Here is a 26,083-nt window from a genome sequence, read left to right on the forward strand (position 1 = left end):
CCAGCTGCCCAATGGCACCAGGGTGGTGGGAACCTGGGTGAGCAGCCGGTGTTTGGCCCTGGGCAGGACACAGCTCTTTTTTCTGCTCCATGAGGATCACGCCAGGCACTTCTCTTCAGGTTTATTAATGTTAGTAATGTTAGTCCCACGTTAACAAGTGCACACAAACAAGATACCGCAGCAGCAGCACAGCGGGACGGTAGAGCCTCGGCACAGGCTTGCACTGCCATGGGACACTCTGAGCATGAGTGCGGGGTGCAAGGAGCCCTCGCCGCTGTCCTGGGGCGAACCTGGGGCTTGCAGGGACAAAGGCACTTGACTGGAGGGTTGCTACACACCTGGGAGATGATTAACAAACCTTGTGAGGTTGGTGATGGGGTCACTGCTGCTCTGCAGCAGGGTCAGTGCTAAGTACAGGGAACTGAAGGGCTCTGGGACTGATGATGGGGCACTGGATCCCAGAGTCCCACCACTGAACACGGGATGTCCCATTGTGTTGGTGATCAAGGCTTCCACAACTGGGCAGGAACCACCCTGTCTGGAAGGGACTGTTTTGACTTGGCATTTGCTTTAACTGGACTCTCGGTGTGGTGGTTCTCCAAGTAAACAATCTGGGGGGGCTTTTCAGAGGGGCAAGGGGGTCTGGAGCTCAGGAGGTCCCGGGGCAAAGCCAGGCTTGCTGCCGGGGTTTCTTCAGTGGAGTTCTGCGAGTCTGAGTCTTCAGAGGAGAAACTGCTCTGGCTGGAAATTTGGAAGTACTGGGTGGCTCCTGCCCACGTGTTGGCAGGTGAACGGTGTGTGCTGGGGACTGGGGCTGTCCCATGGGGCACAGCGGGGGGATACAGCGGGTCAGTGCCTGGGACACATGCCTGGGGAGGCAGGCACATGGGCTGTCTGTGCGGGGGCTGCCCACGCTTCGGGGAGATGTGTCCGGCAGCCCCCAGGCTGGCTCCATGCTCGGGTTTAGGGAGGGAGGTGGCAGCAGGGACGTGGCAGTGACAATCCTGGTCACCCTCCAGCCCCTGCTGCTGCGGGGAACTTGGCTGTACACCCAGCATGGGGCTGGGGACACTGCCAGCCTGGGGCTGTCCTGGCCCCCCACCACTGTGTTCCAGCTGCTCCGTTGCCCCCTGGCTCCCCAACACCACCGGCTTGGGACTGGTGGTTGCTCCGCAGCCCGGGACTTCCTTGCAAGGGGCTGCAGCCCCTGCAGCGTCTCCCTGCCCGTCGGCTTGTGTTCCCCAGGCCTCCCGCAGCTCCGCCAGCATCTCCTCCAGGATCCGCTGACTGTCCCGGTACCGCTGCCGTGCCTCATTCCAGGCCACCAGCCCCTGGCTGCGCTGCATCCCACGCACCTGAGCCTTCATCTCCTCCAGCTTCTCCAGGGCCAGCTCCACGGACAGCTTCTGGAAGGAGCTCTGCAGGCAGAGCAGCGCCCGGCCACCCCCGCGCTGCCCCTGCGCTGGGCCCTGCCCGCAGCCCCGCTCCAGCCCCGCCAGCTGGAACACAAGACAAAGCGGCTGCTCTCCCGCTGCCCGGCCAGCACACGGCCCGTGGGGGACAGCCCCGGCACCTACCTTGCTGGAGAAGCGTCCGAGCTCCCGTCGCAGCTCCCACTCCACTTGCCGCCGCTCCAGCTGCCCATGGAACCTCATGAGCCTCGTCTGGAACAATGTGGCAGCCGCCTGGAAGGGCTGTGCCTCGGGGAACACCGCATCCTGCACCGCGGCCGCCTCCTGGCACAGGGCGAGGCCACACCGGTACCGAGCCTGCAGGGACAGCAGGAAGGACACGAGCTCCCGCAGGGAACGGCGCTGACCTGCTCTGTGCAGGTGAGGATCACTGCAGTCAGCGCTCGCCGTCGCTATCTGGGCTACATGAGAAATGTTGCTGGGCAAGAGAGAAGAAACAAAGGTAACTGGGGTTCTCAAAATCTCTGCTCTTTCCTGGCTCTGCTCGAAATGCACAAAATGCACCATCCTGTCCTGGGTGCAGTCACCTTGCTCTGTCCTCCCTGGCCTCCCCACCCAGGGGTATGGCAGGAACACGTTGTCACCATGTTATCTGTCTTATGGACACGCAGGCTCTGCAGCCTGGCCCTGCGGCATGATGGGGGCTGCAAAGGATGAAGCACAGGGGGGTCAGGGATAGCAGCCCCAGCCCAAAGAACACCCAGGAGCAGCACAACTGTCCCCCTCCCCAGAGCAGGGCTGCCTAGAGACCCCGGCAAAGCCCGAACCAGCCACCCTGGGGACACCAGGTTTGCCCAGAAGCCTCATTCCAAACCTGGGGAATCTGGACTGATTGTATCAAACTTTGTAATGATCTTTTAATTCTAAATGTTCTAACTCTAAATGTTTCTAATTTGGCATTTTCAGTTTCTGCCGAGTGCCAGGCAGGGTCCAGAGCCACCCAACAGTGCAATTGGCAGCGATACCCCAGGGATGTGTGTTACAGAAAAGCCCTTACGAACGCACCGCTGCCTGGCTGAAGAACTCGCTGCACCACTCGGCTGAGCCCTGGCTGCCGTCGGGGCTGCACTCCTCAGCACCCAGATCCTGCAGCCGCGCCGCCGCCTCCCCGTCCAGCCAGCTGCCCAGCTGCAAGAGAGCAGGAGCAGGGTCAGGCACCGGCCAGCGGCAGCACCTCCCTTTCCTTCCCCGAGCAGGGATCCCACCCCAGGCGTGGTTATGCAGTGTTGCCCCGCAAGGAAAATCAAAGCTCAGGCAATCCTGTTATTCTCCATGCTTCCTTCATCATCAAAAACCAAGGAAATGTGCCAAAAATGCTCAGCCGTGGGAACACCACAGAGGACCACCTCAACTTGCTGCAGCCACAGCATCACCCCAGGGACACCCTCCTTACCTTGCTGAACTCGGCCTCAAGCTCCCGGACCTTTTGGAGGAACTCCAGCCGCTCCAGGCAGCTGTTGGACTGGGACACCAGGTCGTGCAGCTCTCCCTCCAGCTGGCTGTACAGCTCCTCGGCCAACTCCATGCTGGTCCTGGGGCCGGGGAGGAGAGGGGCCGTCAGTGCTGGGGCTGAGGACACCAGCTGGGCAGCTCTTCAGTGAGCAGGACCCTCCGATGGGGCAGCTCCCTGGAAGTGCGTGCTGGCGTGTGGCCACACAGGCACCCCGGAGCTGAGGGAGTGGACAGGCAACCACCCAGTACGTGCGGCTGGCAAGGGGCCGGAGCTGAGCAAGGGCTGTCTTCCCCACCCACCCTGTGTGTCCCCAGATCCCACCAGGGACATGAGGGTGCTCCCTGGGAGTGCTGAGCAGTGAGACAGGAGTCAGGGAATATGTGATGGGATCACGTTGGCTGTTGGAGTGGCCCAGCCAAGAGAAGGGAGCAGTGGGATTTGCGCCAGGTGTGCATGGACCACGGGACAAGCATGGCACCACCAGATATGTGCAGCACCACCAGATGTGTGGTACTACCAGACATGTGCAGCATAGCTGGACCAGCATGGCCCTGCTGGACATGTGCAGAATCACCAGATGAGCGTGGTGCGGCTGGACATGTGCAGCACCACCAAATGAGCACAGCACTGACGGGGCTTGGCCCCATCTAGTGGCTTTGCATGAGCCCAGTCTGGCTCATGCAGGCCTTGCAGAGCAGCCCTGGAGCCTTGTCCTGGAGCAGGAGACCCCCCAGGGACTCACACGCCTTCCCCAGCTAGGAACTCCTGCAAGGGGCTGTCCGAGACATGAGCCCCAGGCCCAGGGGAACAGCCCCAGCGCTGGGACACGCTGGAGAGAAGCTCGTGTGGGAGGCAGCTCTGTTGCTGAGTGGAGGAGGCCAGGGGTCCCCGGTGCATGCACCTCACTCCCAAGTGAAGCTGACTCCTCCTACCTGACATTGGCTGAGCTGTGGAGCCGGGCAGCCGCCCTGCGTAGCCGGGCCAGCATGGCCCCCCCTTCACGCTGCACCTGCACCAGCTGCGGGTTGCTCAGCACCCTCTGCATCAGCTCCTGGTGCCGCCTGATGCCAGCGGCTGCATCCTGTGGAGAGAGGGTTGGACGTGTCCCACCTGCGCCAGCACAGGATGGGCACACGAAGCCACATCCCAAGGGACACAGACAGGGGACGGCCCTGCAGCCAGGAGTGGCTGGTGCAGGAACGTTTGCACCGAGCTTTGGGGGACAGGCGCGAAATGTTGCTGTGTTTTGGACTGCAGATGGGCTCTTTGGAAAGTCCAACCCACGGTACCGCAGCCCCTGTTACCTGCGTCCCCGCCAGCACGTTGGTGCTCCGCAGCTCCTGGATGCAGCTCTGCAGCAGCTCCGACGCTCGCCTGAGCCCAGCCATGAAGGGATGGAGGTTCTGCAGGTGGGACATGGCCTGTCAGGGGCTGGGGACTGGCAGCAGGGTGGGAGGGCAGGCAGTGAGGAGGAGGATGAGGAGGAGAACAGTGCCAGGCCAGTGCAGGGAGTACAGGGGACAGCAGGTTAAAGCCGAGGAGGGAGTGTGGATGGTGTCAGGCAGGAGGGGGCTGTACTCAGAGCTTTCATTTTCATTCCCCTCTCCTGGGCATTCCTGTCACTTTTCTAGGGATGTTCAAGAGACAGGAGAGCCATGGTGGGGATGGAGGGGCAGGGCGGGGGTTGAGGCGATGGTGCACGGCTGGTACCAGACACCTGGAAGAACTGAACCCACTCGCTGTGGCAGTAGGGAAAGGTGCCGTTCAGCTCTGGCGTCAGTTGTGAGCTGTCAATGTAGCGGCCCAGCGCCTTCAGTGATGCCAGGGTCTCCACCTGCAGGACACGGGGATAATGAACACCGTGGGGCCACGCCAGGTCCCTCTGCAGATATGTCCCCAGGGGCAGCCTAGAACAGGGGTCATAACCCCCCTGTCCCAAAGACACTGTGTGCCATGCGGCAGCTCCACAGTGTTTGGATGCAAGGGAGGTTGCCGGGACTGCAATAATTTGCCATGACAGCCAAGCTAGGTGATTGAGCTCATTAATATTTCACATATTAATTACACTGAGCAGCACTAAAAGAACAATAAACCCTTTCAAGCAGTGCCTGTGTGTGGCTGCTGGAGGTAACTGGGGAGCTCTGGCCACCCCAGGGCAGCTTTTGCCGCCTCCACCTCCCAGCGAGCCCCTCAGCAAGGGGCTGCCCTGCCTGGTGTCCCCAAGCAGGCAATGGGGGTCTCCAGGTGAGGGGACAGAGGGTGCCCTGAGGTGGGAGGCTCCTTTGACCTGGCTCTGCTCTTCCCACAGGACACAACACAGGGACACAAGGAGGGGACGGGGACAGGCTCACCTGCGCGCCGGGCAGCCTCTCGCGGTGGGCGAGCTCCTTCTCGGCCAGCAGCAGCACGGTGTGGATGCAGCCCAGTGAGACACTCTGTGGGAATGGGGCAGAGTCGTGGTGCAAACCCACTCACAGCCCCAGGTTACGCACAGCACAGCTGCAGGTTTTCCACGCTGTTACCCACATTGACTGAGGCCAGCGAGCTCATTGCAAAGGAAATGGTTCCCGAGCTCGCTGGTGTGTGAAGTGGAAACAAGTTGCTCAGGTCACAACCCTGTCCCAGCCACCAGCTCCTGGGCAGAACGGACCCACGGGAAGATGCCTATGAGCAGACCCCACTGTTTGCACCAGCGACGCTTTTCCACCTGAGGTGCATCAGGCCAGCGAGGGATCTACCGGATGGGCTGCAGCCAAGCCCTGAAGCCATGAGTAGGCCAAGGCAAAGCGTGCTGTGGTGGGGAGCGCCCCATGGCCCCCAACAGCTCAGGGCACTCCCGTGGCACTGCCGGCACCGGCATGGAAACCTGTCAGCACTGTGAAGCTCATTCCCAGGTGAGCACAGCCAGTGGGATGCTGATGGGGTCTGGGGCATGCCACGGTGCTGGGTGACAGCGGGGATGAGGACAGACCCCGTGGGGCTGGGAAGGGACCTTTGGTCCCAAACCATCAGTGCCTTGTAGATAGACATAAGTTCTGGTGTGAGCTCGGTTCGGGGGCTGGGGGCAAATGGGGTCTTTGTGCCCTCTTGAAGGACAGTCTGTGTCACTGCAGATGTGCTCAGAAATCAGAGATTCAGCAGCAGCTTTGGGAACAAAGTGGCAGTTGTGTGAGCGCTGCCAGACCTACAGGGAGTGAGGAACCAGGACCGGCTGCTGGGGGGGCAGCAGCGAGAGGGACGTGGATACTCTGGATCAGCGCATTGCAGTGCAGACGAGAGCTGCTTCAGTGCATCTGCACCGCAACACTTATGGGTAAAACCTAGTGAGATGAAAACCACAGCCCCAGGCACAGTAGTGCCGGGGGCTGCTGGAGAGACTGCTGCCAGCCAGGGATTGCACCGAGTGGTGGGTGCAGGGGTGGCTCTGACAGACCTGCTCCCGGACAGGGACCCCACTGGCACGTCCCCGCACAGGGATACAGAGCCCAGCGTACCTGGACAGAGCGGAGGGCCGAGAACAGGATGGGAGCAGGTGGCTGCTTCCTGGCGTCCACCACGACAGTCAATCCGCCGTCCTTCGCCTCCTGCCTGGCAGGGGAGACAAAGTGGAAAGGAGATGGCGCTGGTTAGAAGTGGGACATGGAGAGGGCAGGACCTGCCTGAAGCCTCTTCCTATGGCTCCGTGTCTCCAGGCAGGACTGTGCAGCTGCAAGCAATGGCCTTGTACCTGCGGGACAGCCCAGCCATGGGCAGCACCAGCCCTGCAGATACGTGTGCCTTGGGCAGGGGCACTCGGTCCTCAGGGCTGGCTGCAAGGGGACACACTGGGGACATGCGGGATGTGCGGGACACTGATCATCCATCCTGGCTTGGCCCAGGCGGTGTCCAGGCCCCCAAGCTGGGAAGCAGCCAAGGAGTCCCAGCAGGTCCCCTGGCCCTTACCTGGGCAGGGAGCAGAGGTGGAGGATGAGCCTTGCCAGCTCAGCCGCTGAGCACCACGTGGCCCCCCAGGCGCTGCTGCTGGTGTTGACCTGGAGCAGGGCCCTGCCTAGCCTGTCCGAGCTCCCTGCGGGGAAACGAGCGAGTGATCCCTCCAGCAGCACCCGCTGGCTGCATCCCAGCCCTGAGCACCCCGGGGGACTAGGGCGCCCACCAGCCCCACTGCTGCTCACCAAGCAGCAATGGGCTCTGCACCGGCTCAGCACAGGGGGCTCAGCTGGGTTAATACCATGCAGCTGTGGTGGCACAGCGGCCACCCTGGTGCTGTCCTGGTGCCACCCCGGTGTAACCGCCCCCAGCCCCTCTGGATGGGCAGTGCCAGCACATGAGGGCTCTTGGCACCAAAGCCAGCCCTGGAAATGCCAGGGTAGGGCTGCTGAGAATGTTTTTCATTTAAAAAAAAAAAAAAAAAGAAAAAAGATGGTTTTGTGACTGTTTTTCAGCTCTTGGGGAAAAGGAAGAAGCCAAACGTTTAGTGTTTGGCAGCTACAAGCTGAACAGCTTCACTGGTGAGGAATGGTGTGGGAGGGCTCGCTGCAGCTGGGAACCAGGGCAGCTGCGCGGAGCAGACTGCTTGTTTTTATGTTTTTCATTTTTTTGCCCAGTTGAATGGAAATTTTCTGCTTGGGAGCTTTCTGGCCTCTGGCAAAGCCCTGAAACCCTCCTCCAGAAATCCGTCTCCAGCAGCATGGCACTGTCCCTCCAGAGGCCTCCCCGTCCCTGTCAAGGTCCCGCAGTACCTGGCAGGGTGACAATGCCCGAGCGCAGCAGCCCAGTGTGCAGGTCCTGCCAGGCTGGCGGATCCCAGCCAGGGGTGCCAGCGCTGGGCATGGGGGGGCCGCTCTTGCAGCTGCTGCTTTCCAGGGCTGTCCCATTCATACCTGCTGGTAGGGACAAAGGATAGAGGAGCTGCCACCATGCAACCAGGCAGATAAATGCAAAAGCCCCCCCAGAGCCCAGGCAGGTGCTGTGGCCCCATGTGGACATCACCTTTCCCGGCAGGCTTGGCTCTGCCCATCCTGGGTGAGTAGATGGCAGATATCTTCTTCCAGGCTCCTTCGTGCTGGCTGGTGGCTCGCTCGTCCCCAGGGGACGCCCCGAGCCGTGGCCCCTTCAGGAAGGAGAACTTGTGGCTGGAGCCCGCAGGGGCCGGGGGATGCTGGGGGCTGCCCAGCTGTGCCCCCGCCTGCACCCTGGGACTTGCTCTGTGGGGACGGCGGGTGAGGAGCGTGGGGCTGCCAGACCCTGGACCCAGCTGTGTGGGGGTGTCATTAGGGGTGGTGGGGGGCGGCTCGGGGCCTGGGCCATCTGGCTCCTCCAGGATGGCCGACATCAGCCCAGGGCTGATGCTCAGCGGGTTCTGCAGCGCAGCCAGGTAGGAGTCACGGTGGCGACACCGTGGGCTGCGTGGCCCCCGCTCCCGGCTCAGTGTCCACCCCAGGCATGGGGTGCAGGGACCCTCCTCTGCAACCCCGCAGATAGAAGCGTTTGCTCCTGGCCCCCCGTTCGCCCACGGGAGTGTCACCCCGGCCCCCATTGGCCCCGCCGGGCAGACAGGTGGCTGAGACCTGGTCAGCAGGTCTGGCTGCTCCTGGGAGGGATCCAGCAGGTCCACGTACTCGCCCTCCAGGTTCTGGCTGAGGATGTGGCAGAGGCTGGGCATGGCCAGCACAGCTGGCTGCTTCTGCAGCCCAGCCTGCTCCACCTTGATCAGTCCTGGGTACCTGCCCTGGCTCGATTTCCGCGGAGTGCCCTTGCAGCCTGGGATGGTGCTTGCGATGTTGCCGTAGGGTGCAGGAACGCCTGCCGTGCCGCAGGACACAGGTGTGCTGGGTGCCGCCGTCTCAGCTGTGGTTTCTGGAGCGGGGCCATGCTGAGCCCCTCCGGACGCACCATCGGCTGCAGCCTTGGGCTTGTCGATGAACTGCGGTGTGGCGATGCTGCTCCACGGCACCGGGGCAACGCCGTTCTCAGTGGCCACCAGGCACGTGTGCAGGGGCACCCGGGCCTGGTTGCTGTTGATCTCCTCCAGCCACTCATTGGTGAAGAGCAGTGCATAGGCGGCCTCGGGCACCGGCGTCTCCTCCACCGTGTGCAGGTCCAGGGACAGGTGTTTGAGGGTGATACGCGCCGAGAGCTCCTCGCATGGCTCAGCCTGCAGGTAGAAGTCCCCGGGGCGCAGCAGGAGGGGGTTGAGCGGTGCGAGGTGGACGACCACTTTCTCATGCAGACACAAGGGCCAGCCTTCATGGAGAAAGATGCAGTTAAAGTAGGGAGCCTGGGAGGGAGGAAGAACATAGCACATGAGCGAGAGCCTCGCTGGCTCCATACCCTCTCAGCCGAGCTCCCGTGCTCTCACTGCCACGTTCCACCCTTCCCATGATGGAGGCTGAAGAGCTTGGTGACCTGATCAGATGTCCCTGAGCTGAACCACAGCAGGGCCCTGCAAGCCCACCCGAGCCCATGGCTGTTCCCAGGGTGCTGTGTGGTACCCAGAGGGGAAACCCCACTGAAGCCTCTCCAGGGGCAAAACAAGGTGACCCAGGAGCCCCCTGCCCTTATGTGTGTGCCAGGCTCTGTGCCAGAGCTGTGCCGGGAGCTGGGCTCACCGCAGTCCCCTTTGCGGGGCAGGGATGGGGACAGGGAAGGGGATGTGCAGAGGGAGCTGCAGCCCAGCGCAGGGACCAGGAGGCAGGGCAGACCTGCATGGCGGGGTGGGGGCTCTGAGGGCTCCGTGAGGCGGGGGGCTTACACAGGCTGCCTGTCGCACGTGCTCGAAGAGCCGCTTGGCCGGGATGAGGAACCGGAGCAGGCAGCAGAGTCCATCCCCCTGGTAGCGCGTCTCCAGCAGCCGGAACACCTGGCCCAGCACCGTGGGGGCCGTGGCTTCGAAGGGCGGGTAGAGAGCCTGGAGTGCGCCCTGCACCGCTGTGTCCAGTGATCCGGCGTCCTGCGGGATGAAAGTGTCACTGGTGGGGAGAGTGGCCCTGTAAGGGGATGCTGTCATCCCCAGAGCCCATGCCCACCATCCTGCCAACGCAGCACCACAGCTCTTCAAACGTGCCTGGAGATTGGGGAGGGACTGGGTGTAGGGCGCACTGAGCACTGTTGCTGTTCCCAGCGTTGGGCTGTGGTTTAGGGAACCTGGGGTGAGTCCCTAGTGCAGCTGTGGCCCCGCCAGGAACACGGCTGTGCGGAGACAGAGGAGCCGAGGGGCTCAGCCCAGCCAAACGCAGAGCATGGGGATGCGCCAGGCTCAGCTACAGGATGCAGCAGATGGGAGGAAGGACAGACGTCTGAAGATGGATTGGGTGTTTTAATTCAGACTCATTGCTGAATTCGCCTAACTCAAAATTAGTCCTCCAAGTGTTTTCTGGGAAGCGCTCTGCTGGGTTACAGCCCCCTCCTGTGTGCTGCTGCCAGACAAGGCGAGGACGCTGGTTTTGTGCACATGTAAACTGGTGGCTCTGAGTTCGCTTTCCCAGCTCCACAGGAAATGATGGCTGTGCAGACCCGGCTGGCACAGCAGGGCACAGAGGGAAGACATCAGATGGCGCTGGTGAAATCCCAGCTGTGCTACAGGCAGCACGGGGGGGTTACAGGCTGAAGGTGGGATTAGTTGAAGGTGGGATTAGCTGAAGGTGAGCATTAATTTCAGGCAGCTAATCCCTGACCTGCGAGCCTATATAAAGTGGCCACGATTAATTTAGCTTAATTAGCTTTAATGCGCTTTAGCTAAAGCACTTTCCAGTCACAGTTTGGATAATTCTTCATTACTTTTTCTCCATGTCTCCACACAGGGATCTCCTGCCCTCAGGCCTGGCAGGAGGAGAGCAAGTCCCTTCCTGGTGCCCTGACCACCACCGAGCTTGGCTCCTTCCCCATCCCTGCACTGAGGTGAGAAGCCACCGTCTGTCACAGCAAAGGGGGATCTGTCAGCTCCTCATGCTGCCTGGCCAGCCCTGCCTGTGCCAGAGCCCACGGCCTGATCACCCTTGCACAGCCCTGGCACATCCCAAAAACAGCTCTTTTGAAACCAGACTAAACTCTTCCCAACTGAGCTCATGTGGCACTGATAAAAACACAAATGAAAACAGAAAGAGAAGTCGGGTACCCCAAGACCAGGGCTCTGCCCTGGGCAGCCTGCGGGGGAACAGGCAGCCCCAAACCTGCTCGTGGGGCGAAGGCACACGCTGCCAGCAGCCCCATCCCACACCCCATCTCTCACCACACCATCCCCCAAGCCCTGGAGCAGCCTCCCTGGTCCCACACCTTGGTAGCTGGGGAGAAATGCCCAGAGTTTGGGTAAACCGGCTGGGATAAACTTCGGGTATCAGGGAACAGGAAAAAGGAAAATCTTCCAAACCACCACCAAAACCCCACAGCAAAGGACGCGCAGAGGATGAATCAACCGAATAAACAAAGCTGCTTTGCTGTCAATGGAACGACAGCGCCCAGGACGGCATCCAGCAGCGGGGACAGCGTGAGCCAGTGGCGGGCGGAACCACTGATGATGGAGGTACCAGACGCAGCCTGGGTTGTGCTGGGGAATATTCTGGCCTGGAATGACTAAAAATGTTTTCATTGAGTGTCACAAAGCACTTCATCAGTGAGGGAGGACTTGGGGTAACCGTGGTGCAGTGGCTCTGCGTTCGCAGGCGAAGCTGAGGCCAGATCGGCCGGGGAGCCCTTAGAAATCCAAAAGCAACCAATTAGCCCTTGCCCCTCCGCCAGCTGCAAGGGAGCACCGAGCCGAAACAAAAGGCATTAGAGAGCATAAGGAGATTTACATTTGCAAAGCTATTTCCATTTTAATAAGCCAAAGTGCTGTTAAATAGAGATTGATATTTCTCCCCAAATACCCATATTTTTTAAAGTGGTTTACACCAACAGGATGAGCTGCACTTGGTGTTTTGGTGTTGTAAAGTTGTTTAACTGTGTCCAAAGCCACAGAGTGACTCAGCTCCATCTCCATTCTCCCCCCTGCTCAGAAGGAGCGAAGTTTGAGTGCCCGGACTAGCCCTGAATAACAATTCCTCTCCCTCTCCTGCAGCTCTTGCTGTAAGCAGCTTTGGCAGGGCCCGATGCCATTGGTAACGAACAGTCCCAAGCGGAGCTGGAGGACAGGGCTGAGCACGGCATCGCCTGGAGCCCAGGGCAACGGAGCATGCCAGCTGCGGCAACAAATGAGACGGCCAACCAGGAATGAGCCGCTGAGTGTCCGGTACCTGCATCCAGGCATGGTTCACAGAGCAGCACCCACTTGCTGCACCCCATCCCACTGCCAAACTTTTCCAGGGAAGTTTATGCACTGGGAGCTGCAGCCCTGCACACGCCTGCCCCAGCAGACGGCTGCCTTCGCACCCATCCACACCCACCTTTGCGTCCCCCATTCTTGCCCCCACCCACCACGTTCACATCCACCCTCCACCTTCACACCTGCCCCCGCCTTCACACCCCACTTTTGCACCCCCCTCTATTCCCACCCTCGCTGCCCACCCGGCGCTGGGGGGGCTGGCAGCGAGGGGAAAGTGAGCGGAGAGGAAAGCAGAAGGAATTACCATGTTTACTGGGAAGCTTTGGGGGGCCGAGGGCACCGCGGCACCGACGCTCCCGTCCCACGGCCGCCCCGCCCGGCGCTCCGAGCGGCTGCTCCCGGCCCCAGCGGCTCCGGCCGCCGCGCCTCTGCTGGGATGAAAAAAAATAAAAAGAAGGAAAAAGAAAGAAAAGGCGAAGAAAGAGCGAGCGCGGCGGGGCGGGCCGGGGGAGGGGGCTGGTGGGGGCGGCTCGGGTAGTAACGCGGGGCTGGGGGGGCCGGGCCGAGCTCCGCCGGGGGCTCCCGAGGCGGCGGCTCCTCCCGGGGACTCCTTCGGCCCCCCCGGCTCCCTGCTGGCCGCCCCCAGGGCGACGGGCGGGCAGAGGCGGACGCGGCGCCGGCTTCGTCCGCCGGGGATATGGAGGGGGGGCGGCTGCCCCGGCGGGTCTTGCCCGGTTCCCCGGCACGGTGCCGGGCGGCCCGCTCCCCGCCCCCCGAGCAGCTGCTGCCCCCGGCTCGGGGGTCCAGCACAGCCCCGGGAAGATGCAAAACTGTGTGTGTGTGTGTGTACAGGCAGCCATGCGCTATCGGCGGCTCCCCTGGTTTTAAATAAACACAGGCCGGCGTTGATGTGAGCCATCAGGGCTGGTTTTGGATTCAAAACACAGCCAGAGTTCTCATTTGTGAATTGGCCTAAAAGCACAGTAGAAGAAGAGTGTCTCCTATGGCTCTTTGGACGTTTTAGCGACGGAAAGTACCTACTTGGAGGCAGAATTGTGTGATTTAGCAACCAGAATTCCTATAAAAACAATCAGCATAGGCACCAAAGCCACAGATTTGGTCTATCCCAGCGCAAACTGCTGCTGGCTCAGCACAGTTCCCCAGTCCCCGGCACAGTGTCCGGCACTCCAGCCCCTCTGCTCCCTGCTCAGGCTCAAGTCTTGTTTGCTGTCGTGTTCCTGAGCATGGGCTCAAGGATGAGCCCGGGGACAGGACCAGGGATGGGTGGGACAACCACAGCGTGGGCCGGAGCTGCCGAGTCAGTCTCAGTAACGAACGCTTGTCCAGGGATTTGTGAGCAGCCAAAGGACACGCTGTGAAAACAAGCCGAGACAGGAGGAAGTACAGCTGGGCTGCTGGCTTCTTGGAGGGAGGACAGCGCCAGGGAGGGCTTGCGTCTGCTTCCCACTTCCCTGGGAGCCGGCGAGAGCCCTCTCGTCGCCAGTACAGGTCATGAGTGCTGCAAGGGCTCAGGCACCAGCGGTCATGCTGGGTGGGCAGAGGAGCTGGAGCACTGCAGCCCATGTCACAGCTGCAACACAAACACCGCTGCAGCCCATGGCACAGCTGTGACACAGGGACTGGTGCAGCCCATGGCACAGCTGTGACACAAGGACCACTGCAGCCCATGGTGTGGCCACAGACTTGCAGGCACCACTGCAGCTCTGTGCAGCGCTGGCCCTTGGCTCAAACCCTGCCTAAGCCGTCTGCCCAGGATCCATAATGCAAACTGGGGCCTGCTGAGCCAGTTCCTCCCTTCCCCACCAGCAGCCAATTGCTCCTTAATTGCATTGGTTCCCATACGCTGCTGCAGCCTTTTTATATCACTGAGTGCAAGGGGAGTATGAGCTCATGCTCTGACCTTCTTTAATTGCCTGGTTACCTCTGAAAGGAGCCCAAGAACTTCCTTTGGCTCATGCGCATCCAGAGAGGCTGGATGAGCAGGCAGTGGGCAGGGAGGAGGCAGGGCAATTGACTGGGTCCCAGCACCAGCAGGTAGGATCCCTCTGCAGCACTGGGACTGGTGAGCAGGACGGGGAGGATGCAAACCAGAGCCTGGGGGAACCCAGTGTTGTAGAGTACCTGAGGGCAGCAGCTCCCAGCCTGGTTCCTGGGGGCTCATATCAGCCGTGTTCAACCAGCCCACCCTGGATCCAGCCCCACATCCCTGCAGCACCCACAGAAACTCCCTGTGCTCTCCTGAGATAGAATGGTGCTGGGGACTAAGCCTGGCCAGCAAAAGGCAGAGCTTCTGGGGGCCTCCTGGGTGCCTCTGACCCCATGAGCTCACACTCCTCTGCTGCTCCCTCTCTCCATGTCCTGTTTGTCCCCAGCAGTTGCCAGGACAGGCTGCATGTGGCCTCTTGCTCTGCTTCTCCACCGGCACAGAGCCACCATTCAGATCCCCCCAGGCTCTGCCTGAGGTCACCATTCCTGCATTTTTATTTTTACTTCTCTGCAAAATCATCCCCCTCAGCTCTTTGCGTCCCCTTTTGTCTCCCCCGAGGCTCCCAGACCTCGTGTCACGAGCTGTTGTGCTGCGAGAGGAGCCTGCCTGTCTGGGGTGATGGCAGCCCTGGCAGGAGGGGGCGATGCTCTGGCTGCAGTGCTGCTCCCATGGGGACCCCGGGATGTCACCGGGGTGCTGGGCAGAGGGAGAATGAGGGTGGTGAATACAGCGTCGGGGACAGTGTCTGAGAGGCTCATTGCTTCTGGCCGTGTCCCTGCTGCCAGGGTCCTTGTCTGCTGGTGCAACCGCTCACCGTGTTCTGCGGGACTCCTGTGTTATTAGCAGTTGGGTCCCTGAGTGTTTCCGTTTGCCTGTTTTGGATGCAGCGGTCAGGGCTGGCATCAGCAGTGACCCCACACTGGCACAGAGCCCTCCTGGCTCCAGGAGCAGCCGGGGACGGGTCAGGCAGGTCCTGCAGCTGGGAAAACATCAGTGCAGGAGCCCCCGCACATCTCCTGGCCATGTTTTGAGATGCTGCTGATCCAAGGTTGTCAGAGACTTGCAGGAGCGGGTGGGACAGCGAACCTGCACGTGTGGGAGCGAGCAGGAGCCGCAGCCCCCCACATCTCAATGCTGACAGGATCTCGCTGAGCTCTGGGGGATGTCCCTGTGGGTCTAGGGATAACCATGGTGGCCACAGTTCTGGTCAGAGCCTGGTTCTGTTGGTGGCAGTGAACTTGTCCTGGCTGGAGATGCATAGGGGGAGGTTTTATTTCTGATTGTGGACTTATCTTTTTCCAAATTCCCCCCAAAACCAGCTGGGTTGCTCTCACTTTTCTTGCCAAGTTCCCCGGGTTTTCCCCTGCATTTCCCCAGCAGGGTGTTTGCCAGCCTGCAGCTCTGCTGGGGCTTGGGGAGAGAGGACAAGCCGCAGCGACGCTGCTGGTACCCGTGGAACTGCCCAGCCCTGGGGAAATCCCAGGGCAGTTGTGGCATCGCAGGAAAAGGATGTGGCCGAATTTCCTTGCAGAAGGCAAACGTGCCCGCGTGTCCTTGCTTGCAGCCCAGGATCAATAGCAGCCGCTGTGCTGCCTCACACCTGCCAGCGGCTGTGCCGGGACAGCTGGGGTGCAGCAGCCCATGCCAGGGCCACCAGGACAGGGCTCGGAGTGGCAGCGAGCCCAGGGCACCCGAGCTGTTGGCTGCTGGGGATGGAACCGGGACACAGCTCAAGGTCCAGGGAGCCCCAGCCTGCCATGGCAGGATGATTTGGGACATTGCACCACACGAGATGTGGAAAGAGCTGCGGGCAGGATGGGGAGCTGCCTGTGCATGCTGAGGAGCGGTGGGGCCAAAGGAAGCCCTGGCCTGGGGGTGGCCTGGGGACAGCAGGGACGGGTCCTGAGCCACAGCCCCGACAGGGGACAGCAGTGGCACAGGAGAGGGCCGTCCCACAGCTCCCGGCCCATCCCATCTGACAATGACCGTTCCTGCACAGCAGACCCCAGCCCTGGGGACACCGGTGTGTCCCCGGCACAGCCAGCTGGCAGGCGAAGCCTGTTCCCCTCTGCAGGGTCGGGCAGGGCTTCCCCCTCAGTTCCCTGCTGTCATCCCTCTCATGAAGCACTACCGGGACTGGCCGGGGTGTTAGATGTGCTTTTAGCTGTTTGTCACCAAACACAGGAGTGTTTCGTCAGGATTTGTGCTGTTTGAAGGGTCTTTTCAGTTCAACTTTAAAATTCCTCATACACAGAAGAAAGACTTTCTGGTTTTGCTTCCTCTCCGTGCTGCTCTCCATGAAATTTCATTTCTCTTCCTTGAAGAGGTTCTGCTTCCCCAATGCTCATCCTGAATATCTTAAATATTGTTTCAAAACAGCTCTGCTGAGATGCAGCATCATGTACAGAGGGTTTTGGGAGCACCTTGTCTGCACCAAGCAAGATCCAGCGAAGTGTTGATGAGGACCAAGCGAGGACTTGGCCTTTTTCTTCTCTGCTGTTGGCTTCTTCTCTCTGGGCAACATGAGCTCTGCCCGTGGACTGCTGGTCCCCAGGGTGGGTTGGAGCCAGAACAGACAGGAGGATCTCAGCCTGGGATGCTACCTGGGTGCCTGTGGGATGTGGCTCTTCCATGGCCATTGTCCCTAGCAGGCACCAGCAGCACCCAGCCTGCTGGGCTGCTCTGTCCTTGTTTTCCTGCCCTGTACCCGAGCGCTGCCGCCAGTCATGGTGCTGCCCTTTGGAGCCATAGCTGTGTGTGCATCTGTAGGCGTTTGTTGTGCAGCTGCCCAGCACCCTTTAAGGGTCCCTGGCTGAAACACGGAGGAAGAAAGGCAGAGCAGGTCCGAGAGCCCTGAGCTCTCCAGGCACCCAGGCTCTGCTCCTGTCTCCCCGGGCCTCAGGGGGCCGTGGCGCCATGGGGACAGCCCCGGGCTGTGCTTGAGCAATAGCTGCATTTCACAAGCTCCTGATCAGGGATGTTGCCTCTGGCAACCAGGACTTCCCTGGATGCAGCATGAGATCTGCCTGCATCAGCTGCCGAGGGCTTCCTGTGCCCACTCCCGCCGCCTCCCTGATGGGAAATGAAAGTAGCTTAAATGTTTTATTCTGCAGGCAGGGAGGGTCCGGCTGGGGCTGTGGGCTGCTGCCCCTCCTGCCTGCCTGCACCCAGCTCCAGCTGCTGTGAGCTCAAGCGCTGGGACATCAGGGCTCCAGGAGTTTCGCACCTGGGGCTTGTTCCTGGAGTACTGGACATCCCCTCCACACAGGGCTGCTCTGTGACAGAATCTGGTGCCAGGGCTGGAGGTGCAGGGCACCCCGTGATTCAGGTGCCTTGATACAACCCCAGTGAAGGCAGCTGCCCCATGGGTATGGGGGACCCGGGGTCTGCTCACATGGGGTGAGAAACCATAATTTGCTTTCTTTAGCCCTGACTGTGTCCCAAAGCTGCTCTGCAGTGATGGTGCTGTGGGGTGTGGGTGTGCCATGCCGTTGGCGCGGGTGCCAGCGGTGCTGAGGTGAGGGGCGGTGGCCCAGCAGGAAGCCCTGGGGCTGCGGGGACGCCCCGCCACAGCTGGTCTGCACACCCGCCTCACTGCGGTTCCCGTTTTGGCAGGGATATAAAGGCGGTGCGGAAGACAGTCCAGCAGTGGCACCGCAGGGCAGCCAGGATGCGAGCGCAGAGCCTGGCAGTGGCATGTGGGGCGCTGGCCCTGTGCCTGGCACTCACTGATGCCACCAACCCCGGCTTCGTGGTCAGGATCACCCAAGCAGGCCTGGACTATGGTGGGTTTGGCCTCTGCTTTCTCTCTTTGCGGGTAGCCGAGGGGCGCTTGCTCACAGAGTGCAGAGTCCTGGGGCAGACAGGGGACCCTTGGCCATGGGTGCCGAATGCACCATTGCCCAGGGGTCCCTGCAGGTGCACTCGCTTGCCTTCCTGGAGCCCTGTGGGGTGTGTGGCCCCACGAGGTCTCGGGGGCTTTGCCCCGGCAGGTGGTGGATGCGCAGGGCTGGGGTGTCCCGTGGTCACAGCACATGCGAGGCAGCCGAGCTGTGACCCCCATGGGAGCTGCGGGGAGGGGCTGCAGGGGGCAGTGATGGAGATGGATATGCCCCATGCTGGGTTATTGAGGCAGGCAGAGCACGGTTATGGATGGGAATACACTGCGAGAGAAACGGCTCATTTACCTGGCAGCTCTGCCGGCTGTGCGGGAGGGAAGGACGTGTCTCCCCACAGGGGTGCAGGGCTGCAGCACCTGTCTGTGCAGCGCCGTCTGTGCCATGCTGCTCCCTGGGTCGTGTGCTCCAGCCAGCTTTGCCTGCAGTGCTGGGACCTCCTGCACCCTCGCAGGGTGCCCAGCCCAGGACTGGCACCTCTGCTCCCTTTCTGTGCCTCCTGGACACCACCTGCCCCTGGGGCTTGCAAGCAGATGTCAGGCAGCATTCCCTGTGTGCTCAAAGGGGCTCTGTGCACCCAAATTAGCTCTAAAGGTGGCCTGGGCAGTGGGAAGCAGCCCTGGCACCAGCAGGTGGTGGTGACGCTCTCCCCCCGCCCTTGCAGCCCACCAGCATGGGATCGCCATCCTGGAGAAGGAACTGGCCCGGCTGAAGCTGCCGGACATCTCGGGTGATTTTCGTTTCCTGGGGAAGGTGTACTATCAGATCTCCAAGTGAGTCCTGCCCGTGTTCTGGCCCAGCTCCTCGCTGCCCCATTTCACCTCTCACTCCTGCTGTGTGGGGTTTGGAGCTGCTGTGCGTGGCTGCGGGGACAATGTTTCCCAAGGCACCACTCTGCTCTGCGTGTCCCTGCCAGGCATGTCTGTGCCGCAGGAGGACGGGAGCTGAGGATGCTGCTGGCACGGTGGCCCTGCTCCCTCCCTCCCCAGCTGTGTGTCCGCAGGTGAGGCACCCCTGTAACGTGACTTATGTCTTATTTTTCACTTATTTATTTTTAGTTTGGACCTTCGCACTTTCCACTTGCCACACTCACGAATTTCCCTGGTCCCCAACGTGGGCCTGCAGGTCTCCATCTCCAACGCCTTCGCCGAGCTGAATGGGAACTGGCGGGTGAAATACGGATTAATGTATGTGCCCAGCTCCATCCACCCTGCTCAGGGGCTTCGCTCTCTGTCCCCCTCTCTGGGTCTGGACAGGTTTTTTCTCCTCTCCGTCTCCCCGGTATCTGGGCAGCTGTTGCTTCACTCTCTCCAGAAGTGCTGACTTGTCTTTCCCGCAGCTGCTGTGTTCCCAATGCACACCTGGGAGCCCCTCAGCCCGGGGTATCCCCCAGCCCCAGGGGAGCCCCAGGTCTCCCTCTGTGCTGGGAGCCCTTGGCACTGGCCAGGCAGCGTTTATAACACTTGCAAGTGGCTGGGGGGCAATGTGGACACCACTTCCCCTCTTGTGACACCTGGGTTGTGAGGGACCATCCCTCCCACTCACACTGGGGTCACCTTCCCAAGCCCCCACAGACAGAGCTGAGCCAGGACCAGGGTGGGCAGAGGTCATTGCCGCTTGTAAAGCCACTGAAATGGTTAAAACAGGGTGGGAGGAAAGAACAAGGTGGATAACAAAGGAGCTGTGCATTAACTCTCCTTCTTCTCTTCCATATCCCACACTTGCTCTCAGTCCTCTCCATCTAAAGGTGACCTCTCCTCATTTATGTTCCACTGCAATTTGGTTTCCCTGAGTTTGAAAGCCTTGCTGGTCTCCTCTGGGTGCTCACTACAAGGGACAGCCCGAGCTAATTAGAGATGTCCCAAAGCTCTGGCTGGTTTGGATTTGACTAGGACTCACTGGTGAGAAATGTCCCTTTCTTGTGCTCCTCTCCCTGCAGCCGGTCCAGTGGTTCATTTAACCTGAAGGTGGAGAACATCTATATCAGAATTGACCTGAGGCTGGGCAGCGACAGCTCTGGGAAACCCACCGTTGACACGTCCAGCTGCAGCACCCGCATCTCCAAAGTCCACGTACACTTCTCGGGCAAGCTGTCGTACGTATTCACTGTGCAGGGCTAGAAATGCCACATGTGGCCCCTCTGCCACGGGAACTGGCTCCCAGACCCTGGTGCAGGGATAAGATGCTGGCACATCTGTGGTCCCTGGGAGGCCACCCATCCTGCCCACTCACACACCCCAGGCAGCTCCTCTGGGCTCTGGTGGTGTCCTTCTCGTCCAGAGAGGCAGCTGAATGGACTTGAACTTGGTCTGATTTGTCCTGCTGTGGCCAGACACCAAACTGGTGCAGGAATGGTGGTCCCCAGTGTCCAGAATTGCTAGTGTCTCCTTTTCCTGATACATAACCCTGCAGCAGCCGCTGGGCTCAGGGACTCCTCTCTGGTTTTCTCTGCAGGTTGCTTTACAACCTCTTCAAAAAGGCCGTTGAGTCCAGACTGCGTAAGGCCCTGGAGGGGAAGGTACGTGAGTGGGCAGCGCTCAGGTTCTCCTGGTGGCTTCAGCCCTTGCTGGTAGTTGATGTGAGGGGTCAGAGCACACGGAGGGATTGCACTGGAGCGGGACACTTAGGTGTGTTTGTGCTGCCCACTTGGTGAAAATGTGCATCGCTGACTGCCGTCTCCATAGCATCGTGTGGTTTAGGCTGAATTTGAAACCTGCAGCCTTTGCCAAAGCCCAGTGTAATTGGTTACTAATTAACAAAGCCTTTTCTTTCCATGTGGTCAGTTAATTAGATCTCACACCTCAGCCAAACTGACTAACAGAGGAAGCCCGCTCGGAGCTGTCCTTTAACCAGCCGCACTCCCATGTGCTTTGGGGAGCACTGGGTGGAAATCCTCATTTCTGGAGCTCAGACATTTGCTGTCTTGTTCTAACGGGGGGGGGGGGGGTCTGGTCCTGTCCCCCCACACAAAAGCCTGCATGCCCGGGACCTGCAGCAAGACATGGCAACAAGCTGTTCACAGTAATTAGAACAAGGCTGCCTGGCAGGCGGTGCAGCCTCCCTGGATGTGAACCTTGCTCGGGAAGGAGCAGCTGGAGAAGAGGCAAATCCCGCTCCCACAGCACATCCTCCTGCCCGGGCGCCATTCCCGGTGCTGTGTCCAGGCTTCCCAAGGCCGCAGCAGCAGGTGGGCTGGCAGCAGGAGCTAAACTGGGGCTCAAACGCCTTGTCTGCTGTTTTGCCTCCTGGAAGAGGGTAGCTCTGGGGCTCCAAGGAGACCGTGGCCACCCTGGGCTCCTCCTCCAGGCCCCTTTGCCCAACACATGTTTCTTGGTGTCCTTCTCCATGTGTGAGAGCGAGGGGTGATGGGCAGGAGAGGGCAGGGGCTGGGACAGCATCACACCGGGGCTGCCTCCTGCTCCTGCTGCACCAGCCCGGACGGCCCTTGTGCCCCCAGTGCAGGGGAGCCTGTCACGGGGAGATCCTGGTCACTGGGAGGTCTTGGTCATAGAATCATAGAATGTCCTGAGTTGGAAGGGATTTTTATTTAAGCAGGTTTTTGTAAGGAATAAAACCAGAACCGAGCAGCAAAGCGGAGAGTGCAACTGAGGCTTCAACCCAGTGGGGTGAACCGCTCGTGCTGGCACAACTGCCCTCGCTCAGCCTCGCTGCCTCTATTGCTTTTGCAGGTCTGTGACAACGTGGCCAAGGCCGTGCGGAATGAGCTCCAGCCTTATGCCCAGACCCTGCCAGGTACCAGATGGCACCGCGCGGGGTTTCAGGAGTTCCTTCCCAGCCGTGAGGACAGTGCTTTATCTCGTGCCCGCTCCCCATTTCCTTGTACTTCTGCACCCATGCTGGGAGCTGGGAAAGCTGTACAAGCAGCAACTTGTCACCATGCACCCGTTCAGCCATGCATGCACCCACCAAAGCGCCGTGCCCCAGAGCTGGGGGGAGCACAGGCTGTTGTAGCCAAGGGACCCCCAACCACTCCTGTGCTCCAGAGTTAGTCCATGTGGCTGAAAAATTGGGTTAGGAGGGAAATGGGATTTTTGCTTTTCAACAGAAGCGCACACACACATGAAGCTGGGACTGAACAGGTGCACCGGGCAGCCCAGGTGCAGCTCTGCCTGGATGCCAGCAGAGGCATCTGCTCCCAGTGTCCCTGTGCCACCTCCCCTCACTGATCTATCTGTCCTGTGTCTTACAGTCACAGCCAGGATAGATGCCATGACTGGCATCGATTACGCCTTGGTGGCATCCCCGACTGCTACCGCCCGCTCCCTGGACACGGGCCTGAAGGTGAGAGGCTGCACTGGGGAACCTCGAGCTGGCTGATGCCATCACCATAGGTGGGTGGGAACGGGCTCAGGTACCTCCTACTTCACCCCTCTCCCTCCTCCTAGGGCGAGTTCTTCTCCCTGGCCCACCGCTCCACCGTCCCATTCCCTCCACTGCCGCTGGGCCTCCCCCCAGATCACAAACGCATGGTTTACTTTGGAGCCTCCAGCTACTTCTTCAACACCGCCAGCTTTGCCTACCACAGCGCCGGGGCACTAGTCTTTGAGATCTCAGACACCATGGTGAGCAGTGGCTGGGATGGGGCTGACCCTGCGCCCCTGGGCAGTGTGTTCCGTTTGCAGGGGAGCTCAGTGGCAGCCTGTGGACTTGAGGTGTTCCCCTGGCTCCCCCGACAAGCTGCCTGAGCCTGAGAGCTGGGGGCTGTGTGATGGGGGCATGGCAGCGGGGGGCTGATCCCACCACAGCTCAGCCACTCTGTGTCATCCCGGTGCAACCATCCCATCCCCGCAGATCCCAGGGGGTGCTGACTTCCACCTGAACACCTCCACCTTCTCAGCCTTCATTCCTCAGGTGAGTGGTCCTGACCCCTGCAGCTCCTGCTCTTTGCACAGGGGTTTGCTCCGTGCACGGTGCTCTCCCAGAGGCGCAGGAGTTTGTGCTGCTGTCTCCATCCTCTCCCCATTCCTCTGCAGCTGGAGACGATGTACCCGAAACTGCCGATGAAGTTCAGGCTCTCCACCCGCTCCGCTCCATTCCTGAGCATTGGACCTGGGGGGTTCTCGCTGCAGCCCGTGGTGGATGTGCAGGCATTTGCCGTCCTCCCCAATGCCACCCTGGCTCCCCTCTTCCTCCTCAGCCTGGTGAGTTGGGCTCAGCCTGCGGCACTCCCATCGCTGGGCTCATTCCCGCTCCTCAGCAGTGCTGAAATGGCAGCTGGAGCTGTGCACCCTCCTCCTGCTGCGCTTAGTGATGCTGAGCCATTGCTGCGAGCTCTGCCACAAGAGGGGCTGCTCACAGTCCAAAACCAGCCCTGCTGTGGGGTGTCCCCAACAGGAAAACACCCATGCTGACCAATGCCGGGTTTAGCTGTATAAACCTGCGGTGGCTGGTCTGGGCTGTTCCCTAGGGGTCTGGGCTGGGGTGAGGGGGTGAGCACTGCCAGAGCTCTGCACTCTCCCCCTAGACAACCAACGTCTCTGCCGTCGTGGATGTGACATCTGGGCACATTGTTGGGAGCCTGACTGTGGGCAGGTACAGCGGGGGAGCAGCACTGGGGGACTGGGGAGGCTTCTGCTCTGAGCTCCTGGGGACAGAGGGGAGGTGGGGAGGTCCCAGAGTTGGGGACAGGATACAGAGGGGATGAGCTGGGCTGGAGAGACTTGGAGCCCCACAGCCACCGACAGCTGGCACCAACGTGGGACTCGCTCCCCAGGTGGGGACAGCCGTGATAGCATCACCTCTATCTCTGCGCAGGATTAAACTCTCTCTGAAGCGGTCAGATGTCGGTGCTTTCCAGGTAAGCCATTCTTGGCCATGACCATGGAGGTAAGAGCCTGTTGGGGGCCAAGGAGGGGGCTCATTCCCCTGCCCATGACACAGGGCCTGGGGCTGCACCCAGGACCCTGCACTGACCCCACAGACCCCTCAGCCTGTGCGGCTGGGGCAGGTGCAGGACCAGCTGCTGCTGCCTCTCACTGCTGCTCTTCCCACCGCATCAGCGTGGCCAGAGAGAGCCGCTGCTCTCTGGAGATGTGTGCCTGTCCCAGCTCCTCTCCATCTTCCTTTTCCTAATTATCCTCCAGTGCCCTGTCACCTGCTCTCCCACAGACTAAAGCTCTTTTCCTTGCCCCTTTCTCTGCCCCCAGGTGCGAATGCTGCAGTCCATCATGAATATCGTGGCTTCCAAAATCCTGCTCCCGCGTCTCAATGGTGAGAACCTGATGGGGGAATGGGGGTGCTGGAGGAGGCGCTGGCCAGGTTGTTCCATCTGAGCAGGCCCAGTTTACTAATTAAACCCCTGTTGCCAAGTTTGATGGGTGGGTAAAGCTGCAGTGAGGGCAGGAGACAGCAGCAAAGGTGCCCAGCGAAGGCTGTGGGAAGCAGCATGCAGGAGCCTCTCAGTGCTGTGACATTCATCCAGCAGTGAACGCAATGGAAAACCTCAGCCTGCTGCACATCCTAATGTGTTCCAGACCCTCGCCCCCGCTCGCTGCTTCCTGTGACTCCCAGCACATACAGCCAGGGTGGTGTTGGTGGCTGCCAGGGGCCTGGCGGGGGGGTGCCATGGCACAGCATGCAGCCCCCAGCCCTTCTGTGGAACTCAGGAGGGGTTTAGGGATTTCCTCTGCCTCCCTCAGGAGCAGTGTGGACAAAGAAAGCAATGGGGAAAGGAGGTGGTTGCTTGCTTTGCATGGCCTGTGCTTCCCCTTGCTCCCCTTCCATCCCATCACATCCATGTGTGTTGTCTTTTCCAGCCAGGCTAGGGGAGGGCTTCCCGCTGCCACTGCCCGACAGGATCCAGCTCTCCAACATCCTCGTGCGGTTCCACAAGGTGAGTGAGGGCAGCACCTGACCAGAGCCTGTCCTGCCACACTGAGCCCCGCCTGCCGCTCGGCGTGAGGAGCCCATTCCCCTGCCCACGCTGGGCTCAAGAGGATGCTCAGCTGGGATCCTGGTGGCACAGCTGCACACCAGAGCCCTGCTTCTCCCCTCTGCATGGGCTGGGTCTGGGTTCTGCACCACCTGGGTGGCACCACGTCTTCCCCCAGTTCTTAAACCCAGGGCCTGAGTTTCCCATGATGTTTTTTATAGCAGCACACAGAGCTCTGCAGCAGCATTGTCCTCCAGCCCCTGCATTCCCTGGGCAGGATGCTGCCTGTGAGCGCAGAGCAGCTGCAGCTGGACACATCTGCCTGCGGCGGGACCGGCACCACAGCCGGGCGGGGGGCAGGAGCCTGGCCAGGGCCTGGCGAGCAGAGGAAGATGCTGTTGTGGGGGGCCCTGGGGAAGCCCCAGAAGGTCTCACTACGGGGATGCTGAGCATTTATGGAAGGGTGGGGCTGTGAAATGGTTTGGGAATGTCCCAGGGCAAATTAATCAGCAGGGCTGGCAGAACCCCCTGTGCCTGCCTGCCCTTTCTGCCTGAGATGTGGTGGGTGCTGGTGACCACAGCCACCCAGGCCAGGCACAGCCCCATCTTTCTCTTTTTTTCCCCCAGAATTTCCTGCTGCTGGGAGCAGACGTGCAGTTTCAACCCCAGATCGGGAAATAAGGCGACGAGAGGGACCTCCAGCACCAAAACTGCCCCTGTCACCTCTTCCCTCCCCTCGGCCCCACTGCTGCAGCTGAAGTGCCTGGTTCTGCTGCAATGTCCCTCGCTGCCCAGACGGCAGCTGGGGACAGCAGCACCAGCCCCCTGAAGCTGAACCCCCCAAGCCCGGGTTCACCCGGCGCTGCTGGGGGTCCCCGGACCCCAATTCCCCCGGACCCCTCCTCTCCCGCCTCTGCCGTGTCGGAGGCAGCTGATGGCAATAAAGGCGGCCGGCGGGGGCTGTGGTTGTGTGTGACCGTCATGTCCGTGTTATGCTGCCGGGATCCTTCGCACCGGCCCGGGGGCGGCCGCAGGCGCCGGGGAACGCCTGTTTCGCTTATTTTTATCCCTGCGGTCGTGGCAAAGCACCACACACCATCATGTTT

General features: G+C 60.7%; 2 protein-coding genes across 5 annotated transcripts in view; one reads left to right on the top strand and one right to left on the bottom strand.

The window, feature by feature from the left end:
- The window catches only part of LOC136108209 (bactericidal permeability-increasing protein-like), a 45,731-nt gene extending 19,778 nt beyond the window's left edge, over positions 1-25,953 (top strand). Inside the window, exons 2-16 of the mRNA XM_065849831.2 lie at positions 17,805-17,974; positions 18,750-18,858; positions 19,144-19,272; positions 20,025-20,180; positions 20,540-20,603; positions 21,775-21,838; positions 22,296-22,387; positions 22,492-22,668; positions 22,898-22,957; positions 23,080-23,247; positions 23,571-23,638; positions 23,861-23,903; positions 24,253-24,316; positions 24,862-24,938; positions 25,605-25,953. Of these exons, the coding sequence (XP_065705903.1) occupies positions 17,860-17,974; positions 18,750-18,858; positions 19,144-19,272; positions 20,025-20,180; positions 20,540-20,603; positions 21,775-21,838; positions 22,296-22,387; positions 22,492-22,668; positions 22,898-22,957; positions 23,080-23,247; positions 23,571-23,638; positions 23,861-23,903; positions 24,253-24,316; positions 24,862-24,938; positions 25,605-25,658 (1,440 nt within the window). The 5' untranslated portion in view covers positions 17,805-17,859 and the 3' untranslated portion in view covers positions 25,659-25,953. The remainder of the gene's footprint in view (positions 1-17,804; positions 17,975-18,749; positions 18,859-19,143; positions 19,273-20,024; positions 20,181-20,539; positions 20,604-21,774; positions 21,839-22,295; positions 22,388-22,491; positions 22,669-22,897; positions 22,958-23,079; positions 23,248-23,570; positions 23,639-23,860; positions 23,904-24,252; positions 24,317-24,861; positions 24,939-25,604) is intronic.
- Positions 107-12,941, bottom strand: KIAA1755 (KIAA1755 ortholog). Of its 4 annotated transcripts, none has more exons than XM_065849941.2 (14): positions 12,486-12,941; positions 9,677-9,874; positions 7,915-9,202; positions 7,665-7,805; positions 6,868-6,991; positions 6,420-6,513; positions 5,277-5,360; positions 4,643-4,759; positions 4,230-4,328; positions 3,858-4,006; positions 2,866-3,004; positions 2,478-2,600; positions 1,578-1,769; positions 107-1,499 (listed from the first exon to the last, which is right to left on the bottom strand). In XM_065849941.2, exons 1-14 carry the CDS (start codon positions 12,486-12,488, stop codon positions 504-506), a joined length of 3,747 nt encoding a protein of 1,248 aa, XP_065706013.1. In that variant the 5' UTR covers positions 12,489-12,941; the 3' UTR covers positions 107-503. The 4 variants fall into 4 exon arrangements, with proteins under 4 accessions (XP_065706013.1, XP_065706012.1, XP_071671525.1 ...); XM_065849940.2 differs by having other exon boundaries at positions 7,665-7,808; XM_071815424.1 differs by having other exon boundaries at positions 107-1,769.
- Positions 25,954-26,083: the final 130 nt, after the last annotated feature.

The sequence above is a fragment of the Patagioenas fasciata genome, chromosome 16, assembly GCF_037038585.1.
Source record: "Patagioenas fasciata isolate bPatFas1 chromosome 16, bPatFas1.hap1, whole genome shotgun sequence".
Lineage (NCBI taxonomy): Eukaryota > Metazoa > Chordata > Aves > Columbiformes > Columbidae > Patagioenas > Patagioenas fasciata.